This window comes from Cibotium barometz, chromosome 12 (genome assembly GCF_041138505.1).
Source record: "Cibotium barometz isolate CiBa-2024 chromosome 12, ASM4113850v1, whole genome shotgun sequence".
Taxonomy (NCBI): Eukaryota; Viridiplantae; Streptophyta; class Polypodiopsida; order Cyatheales; family Cibotiaceae; genus Cibotium; species Cibotium barometz.
This window is the reverse complement of record NC_141057.1, coordinates 44,756,149-44,764,287: the sequence shown is the minus strand read 5'-3', so window position 1 is coordinate 44,764,287 and position 8,139 is coordinate 44,756,149. Positions and strand designations below refer to the sequence as shown.

Here is an 8,139-nt window from a genome sequence, read left to right as displayed (position 1 = left end):
TGTGCCCGAGTTGTTGGGCCTACTCAAGAGTTTCTCTCAAGTTCAAGATGTGAAAGGGTGAATATGAATAGGTATTTTAGATTTTGTGCTTTTGAAATTTGTAAAATCTATCAATTTTTAAAGTATATATCATTTTGAGAGTGTGACAAATATGGGAGAAATTGCCATTGTTCAACACCATGATGAAAGTTCACTGAAATGTGTGTCCCAAGTCAATGTGCATGTTTAAAAGACTTCATTAACTTAAGCTATGAGGGAGTGAATATGAAAATGGTACTCTATATTTGGATGTTTTCTAAAGTGGTGTAATCTAAGTTTTTGAAACTAAACATAATTTAGGTACTGTTTGAAAAATAAGCTAAAAACCAGTCATTGTTCAATGCCATATAGAAATTTCACTAAAATGTGTCTATCCCAAGTCAATGTACATGTACATGCTCAAGAGTCTTTGTCAAGTTGTAGATGGGGTAGAGTGAACATAAATATCATACATCACATTTGGTAATTTTTTGGTGTCAGATAATCATACCATTTTGAAGGTGTTCGAACATCATTTTGGGAGAGTGAAAAATATGGGAGAAACCATATCATTTTCCAGTCATTCAATGTGTATGTAGTCATTGTGCATGCTCTGTCTTATCAAGCTGGAGATATAAGACAATGAATATGAACATGGTACTTCAGATTTGGTAGTTCTTTTTGAGTGGTATGACCTATCATTTTGAATATATACATCATGTTCGGAGTGTTTGAAAAATAATGGGGAAACCATGTCGTCATTAAATGCCATGTTGAAATGTGTCCGAAGCTAGTGCATCTTCAAGAATCTCTATATCAGACACTGGAGAAACTTTGTTATAGTTTCAAGTCCATGCTGAAATTAACAAGGATTTCAAACACTGGAGAAACCTTGTCATTGTTTAAGTCCATGCTGAAATTTTACTGAAATGGGAGTGTCCCCCAAGTCATTGTGCATGCTCAAAAACCCTCGTCAAGTTGGCTGTGTTTTCAAGTCATCCTGCCAAGCTGGGACTATGGAAAAACATATTTTCCGTCATCATTCCAAATTGAAAATGCCTTTTTAGTCATCATGCCAATTGTTGAAAAATGTCATTTTAGTAATAATTCCATGGTGGCACATAATGAATGTGTTTTTCATCATTATAGCAAGCTGGACTCCAAGCCTTACCATTAAACTTCTGAAGTACATTTAACATATGCCACTTCATCAATTTTAGGAAAAGCTCCCCGAAAAAATACCTGCCAAAAAAAGTCCCAAGCGGCCACCAGCTTGATACTCGCACTCCATTCCTCCAAGTGATGAATAGCATTACGGGAGACTTTTTTAGCAGGCATTTTTGAGGGAGACCTTCCAGATTTTCTTTCTAAAATTGATGAAGTGGCATATGTTAAATGTTTTCTTTTTATATTAGAATCATGCTAAAATTTTGTACAACTCTAACATTGCGTAAAAAGTGCACACGTACTCAACTTCAGAAGAATGAAAGCTCACTGTAACAAGTAAAAGGCAAAATATAATTTATTTAGCTTTCTCACTACAAGGAACATTCATGGGTATAAAAAATGATACATAAGTTACAATATCAACCAGTGAGTGACACATACTGCTCTGCCTAGAAAGTCTTTCAAATAACTCACAAGCTAAAGCCTGGACCTCCGGTCTTTGACCAGCAATAGTAGTTGATCTTGTACTCTCTCGTGAACCTCCCAATTAATGCCAAATAAAATTAAGAAAACTTTTTGGGGCCTCTAGCTGCAGACACATGATCCTGGGAAAAAAAACACTTTTAAGAATAATTCATGCTGCAACACACTCAAATCAAAACAGAACATGCAGGTGAACAGCAGGATGAAACTTGTTTTGGGTGCACACAGAATACCCTTATCAGAAGAGGATGCAAATAAAGCACACAACACTAACTCCATGACCTAGGAAAATGCGGAGAACTGGAGCCCCGCCCATCCCGCCTCCTTCGCGACCCTGCTCCCTGGCCCCCTGCCTGCCCATCGGCCCCCTCCTCGACCACCTGGCTTGGTCTCTGGATCTTCTGAATTCCATGTAGTCTTTTCCTCCTCACAGGATTCGGAAAGCAAACAGAAAGCCAGCACGAAGGGGATGATGTCTAACACCCCCTCTCAGCACCGGATGCTAAGTGAACTCCAAGAAGCCAGAGACGTCCTCCTCGATCAAAGATGAAAGATTGCAGAAACAGGTACCAAGAAAGCTCCACAAGCAATCTCCTCAGCAACTCAGCTACAAAAGCAACAGAACAAGCTGCTAGGTACACCGCTCCTCTGGAAGAAAACAACCATATAGGCTGAGACGTGCTGCTCCAAATAATGGTTCCAAGCCCAAGTGTAAGAACACTCCCCGAAGTCGAATGTCGTGTATCCAGCTTGGAGAAGGTATGAAAAACCTCATAACCAACCAAGATCAGATCCTGTATATAATCAATCCTGGGGGAAGCAAACTGCTCCAAATTGGAAACCTCAAAAGAAATAGAGTCAATCTGCTCCAACCTTGTACCAAGAGTAAGTAGCCAAAGGCTGTACAAAAGCACCCTCTGAAAAGATCGGCATCGCAAGATGTAAAGACTCTGTAGAAAAGATGGAGTCCATCTACTCAAACTCCGTACCATGAGTTGCCCAATGCTGTACATAAGTACACGCCACTGAGGTGGGCATCGCAAGATGAAAGGATTCCACATCCCTCTCTAAAAAAAGATATCGTCGGACTGATAAGCCCAACCCGATTCTGATCCAAATCCAAAAAACTCTGGAAGAACCATTGTGCCCCAGGCACGGTTAGCAACCACAAATCCAAAGCATTCCACTGGGTCCCAAAAACCATCCTCCAAAACAAGCAGCCTGCAGAACTTGCAGGGGGAGGGGCATCCTAAGAAACATCACAAAGAGAGGCAAAGGTAGACTTCTCACGATGAGGAAGGAAAGCAAGAATATAAACTGCAATGGTAACAAAGTCCTCAAAAGCATCACACATAGCAGAAGACTGTTCCAAAAGTAAAATCAGATCCCAAGAATCAGTAACAAATAAATGATCCATGTGAAAGGATCACACCTCAAAGGCAAAACACCCTCCTTGTTCTGCAAACACTACAAAGAACACATGCTCGGACAAAATAAACTCTGCTCAAGATCTCTGAAAAGATCACTGCTCTCCTCCAAAATCTGTAAACTCTTGTCACACAGAAGAAAGTTTCCACAGATACAAAACAACTCCCAAAACTAATCCTCAAGTGAAGTAGCTGGAGATAGGCCCCCTCTGAGTGTAGAAAACTCATGTGGAAAGCAAAACGCAGCCAAAACACTCCTATCCAGCAAAAAATAGCACTCCACGGCCAACAGAAGGCAAGGATCATGTAGAAACCGAGAAACCGTGTAGGCCAGGAACAAAACACAGGTATAGATGCGGGTACCCTCCGCTGGCACTACAGGCCACCTGTTTGGATTTTCCCCCCTCCGATTGAATGATATAGCCTCTCAGTTATTGTACTTTTTTATTTGTACTTTTTTTGCACCTAGGGAGAGTCTCCCTAGCTGCCTTGATTGGATCTCTGCTCTGCCTTCTTATGAGCAGGAGAGGGTTTTGTAGCCCAGTGGGCGTTTTTTTATAACTAATGAAAGGATCTTTTCTCGGAAAAAAAAACACAGGTATAGATGCTCCAAAATCAGCAAAACACTGACTGAAATCAAAAATTCATAATCCTCCTCAAGTACCAAATTGCCTCCAAAGCCACAATCCAAACAAGAAACCCCCTCTGCAAGTGATATGTGTCCACTGGAGAAGAAAACATAGCCAAACAAGGGCTACAAACCTGAAAATTCAGGCCAACCAGAGTCCACACCTCCTATGAGGAAAAACGCTGAAGAGAAGGTACCTTTGGGTCCAACAGATGAAGCCCAAGTGAAGGTAGAGCTACCAGCAGAAATCAGTCGAGAAAAACGCAGCAACCATGGCTGCAAATCTGAAAACGCAGTGGTATTCAGGGCAGTAGAAAGGGCTGAATCTGGAAACGCAGAAGAAATAGGTACACCCAAGCCTCAGATCAGCAAATCAGTATCAGAAACCTAGAAACCTGTAGAAGAAAAAAACGCAGCAAATATGCTGCTGCTGGCCTGTACAAAACAGGCGACCAGCACTACAAGGGGGGTATGAATGCCGAGAACGGCTGAAAACTGCTGTAGACAGCCACCAGTAGAAAAACGCATCAACCTATGTGCTACTGCCCTGAAAACAGTGCAGAAAACAGGTTCTCAGAGGTCAAACTGATGAAGAAGGACCACGGGCTGCTGTGAAGAAACGCCTAGAAGAGGCAGGCGGCCAGCAGCACTTCTGAGAAAAAAAAAACGCAGATCTATCCACCTTGCTGAAAACGCAAAAACGTAGGAGGGAGAGGAGGGAGCATCCAACATCACCGGCGCTCTGATACCATGATAGAATGTGCAGCAGAAAAAGGGAAAGTGGGAACACGAGAGAGAGAGAGAGAGAGAGAGAGAGAGAGAGAGAGAGAGAGAGAGGAAACACAGGTGAGAACCTGCTCTCAATATCATCACCAAAAGGAATACATGCCCCGAGCAAGAGGGGAGAAAACCTCGTATGTGAGGGACTGCAGCAAACAATGCTAAGCAACCAGTGAAGAATGAGGGAGGCAAGCCAACTATATATATGCCCATGTGTAGGCAGCCGACTAGAGATAAAATCTTCCACGACTGGGGAAAATACCCAAGACTCCATAAAATGGGGAATAATATGGAAAAATATATATGAGGGGTGACCAACCCCTTTAACTAACATGGTCAGCCCTAAAGGCTATCATAGGACACCAAACAGGAAGCCAGCAAGAAGGGGATGATGTCTAACAAATGGCACCTCCTCGGAAACATGATCACGTCTCTCAAGAACTCTGGTCTTAGAAGACCTCTTTTCATTGGGTCAACGCTCTCAGTCTTGGGTTGCTTCACAACCTGAAGTGATTCCTCCTTTGGCCTTAGAAGCTCTCTTTCCATTGCGTCAACACTCTCAATCTTGGGCAACTTCACAACCCGAGGTGATTCCTCCTTGGCCTTTGTTGATGCTGCCATGAACTGTGCCCATGTTTCCTAGAGGTGTGCCCAACCTTGCTCGTACAAAAGTTGGGCTTGACATGCCTCTCCTTGAAGCTTTACTTGATGTGCTTCTTTCTCGCATTGCTGACGGTCCTTTTCTATGAGTTGATGCCTATACTCGGCCATGATTTGTTCGTACTGGGCTTTGCGTTCTTGTTCCCTTTTGTATCGTTCTTCATCTTCCCGTCTCCAACGACTCTACATAGTCTCATACTCACTCTTCTTTCCAAGCATCATTGCTCTCCATCGAAGTGAGGTTTTGGTGGAGGTAGTAGCAAAAAGAAGTCTTTTCCTACCTAGGTTAGACCTAGGCTAAGTCGTGTGCAGATTCTACCCTACATGCAACCTATGCTACATGCAAAATGGGACTGAAACCCTAAAAACCGAAACCCTAATTTGGTTTTTCACTTTCCACATTGAATCTAGGACTGAAAATATTGTCGCTAGGACTGAATGCAAAATATAAAAACCCTAATTTTGGTTTGCAAACCCTAAAATGCAAACCCTAATTCAACATGCACAAAACGTATGATAAGGGCTGTCCTAGGATAACCTAAGCTCTGATACCAATGTAACATGCGTCGCAGAAGTGTGTTCTTGATTAACGCTAATCCTATGTTTAGCAAAGACACAAAAGAGAAGAAGGGATAGACCTAATCTATTTTATATTGCCAAAAAATGCTATATATACAATGATCTTGCTGCTTCACAACTTCATGATGCATACCAAAGATCCCTGCAACCCAGAGTTACCAAGGAACGAGAACGGGGGAACGTTTCGACCCTGGATACGAGAATGTTTCGAGGGAACGGGGAAAAAGGGCATATCTAGTTTCTCTGCTCTCTCTCTTGTTCAGCTCCACTTACTAGTGCATGGGAACCGTGTTTCAGAGTTCCAAGCATTAGACATCTTGCAGGACTTCCCGACAGCGAGCGATTTCACTAGCTTTCCACATCGGCATGGTGCTAGTACAGTGGACTATGTTATGGCTCAGCCCAGTCTCATTCTCTCTTTTCAGGATTTTATGGTAGGCACTAGGCCGGTTGGAGTGGCACTGGATCATGCTATCTTGTCCTTCACTCTCACACTTCAGTTCAGCACAGCTCCATTGGGACAGGTCTCCACACACACTCGTTATACCTTTACGAGGGAGACTGACACCGTGTACACGGATGAGATATACAGACGCTTATGTGCCGAGGAGCCAAGACGGCCATTAGATGAGCTCACTCAAATATTGATAGAGACGCTTCATGCTGCAGCATCAGAGGCATATCCCCATAGTCAGCCTACACGGAGACGATATGGGAACATGCCCCAGAACAGCTGGTATGATGAGGAGTGCAGAGAGATGAGGATCAGATTACAGAGAGAGGTGCTCATGGGTGTTACCACTCACAGATAGTCACGGATTACCTTCCGGCGCCTAGTGCGACGGAAGAAGAGGACTTATCTTGCTCAGTTAGAGAGGGATTTGTATCAATTATTTATGAGTCAGGACTCAGGCGAGGCATGGAGACTATTCCATGAGCATTCACCATCACTAGCCATTACCTCCACAGAGATTTGGAGTGACCTGTACACAGCACCAGGACAGCCGCCCCTGCCAGACCCATCGGAGCCATGCCCAGAGACATGTGCTTTCTTTACTGCTGAGATGGTAAGGAAAGCTATTGACAAAATGAGGACTGGGAGAGCATATGATCATGATGGTTTGGTAGCAGAGTACTTTATTCATGCCAGAGATATGCTTGCAAAGCTTATTGCTATGATGTTTAACCGAGCCACGTGTGAGGGTTTTCCTGAGACTTGGAATATGTCCACAATTGTGCCTATCTTCAAGTCAAGGGATCCCATGCTTCCTGGGAATTATCGTACCATCATGATTGGTCACACATTGGCTAGATTATATGCATCTATTCTAGAGCAGGAGTTGAGTAGATGGACAGAGAGAGAGGGCATACGTGCTGTAACTTGGTTGAACACAATGCTAATCAATACACTTAAATACACTAAGATTTGAAGGACACTTGCTCAAATACAAGAAGTAAAATTGCTGAATTTGACAAGAGACACACAATGAGCCGGAACGGCCGACCCCTCCCTTGAGTAAATTGTATTACTATTGGAGAAATTCAATACATAGCTTCACGGGCATCCATTGCCAAATCCTCCATGCCAATGCATATGAAATTCAGCATTTAGAAAACAATGGTATGTCGATGTAGATCACCAAGGAGCTGCCTTGATGCCCGGCCCGACTTCAGTGCCTATATTCTCTACCATTTGCTCTATGTTCTACCAAGCAAGGTAGCAGCATCTTCAAGAGCACATACGACAAGAGAAATACTACACAGGGCGGCTAAACAAGGAGTCTTGCCCTTCTACTGAGTAAGTAATGACAACACATTGTCCAATTAGCTTACCAGTCTTCATAGAAGTTGTTGCAAGCGGAAGCCTTCGCGTTGGAAGCTTTAGAAGTGTTGATATCTTCGATTTGCCGCAATCCTTCGCGACAAAAGTCTTCAAGAGGATGAAGGGAACCTTGGGAAAGCTTCCCCTATGGTTCAACTTGAGAAAGGAAGGCTGAAATTAGGGTTTTCAGCAAAAAGACCAGAAATTACAGCAAAAATGAGAGCTGTTTTGCTGAATTTCAGTCATTGGGAGTGAGTAGGAGAGTGATTAGCACTTGGAAACACTCTTGGAGGCTTGGAAAACACCCTAGCAAGTTGGGTATGGCTATGGAGAGCTTGGAAATGGAGAGAAATGGTGGAAAAACAGAGTTTTCAGCCTCCAAAAATCCTCATGAAGAGAAAACACGAATTTCTCTTAATAAGTAAGTGAATTGGGGTCCAATCAGGTGAAGGGACATGGGGAGATGCCCATTTATGAGTAAAAGGGGAGGATCAGGTCGTGGACATTGAGTCTTGTCCGCCTCGGGACTTCAGTGAGTGTGAACTTGGAAGAGGTCATAATTTATAAGTGACTTT

General features: G+C 43.2%; 1 protein-coding gene across 2 annotated transcripts in view; it reads right to left on the bottom strand.

Annotated features, from left to right (window-relative positions):
• Nucleotides 1–396: 396 nt before the first annotated feature.
• LOC147633466 (protein MODIFIED TRANSPORT TO THE VACUOLE 1-like) overlaps nt 397–8,139 on the bottom strand; it is a 59,079-nt gene continuing 51,336 nt past the window's right edge. The window contains exon 6 of one of the 2 annotated variants that reach the window (XM_086806549.1): nt 397–1,032. In XM_086806549.1, the coding sequence (XP_086662675.1) occupies nt 1,009–1,032 (24 nt within the window). In that variant the 3' untranslated portion in view covers nt 397–1,008. Of the gene's footprint in view, nt 1,033–1,515; nt 1,791–8,139 lie in introns of those variants that run through there. The other variant, XM_086806548.1, reaches the window with a different exon arrangement.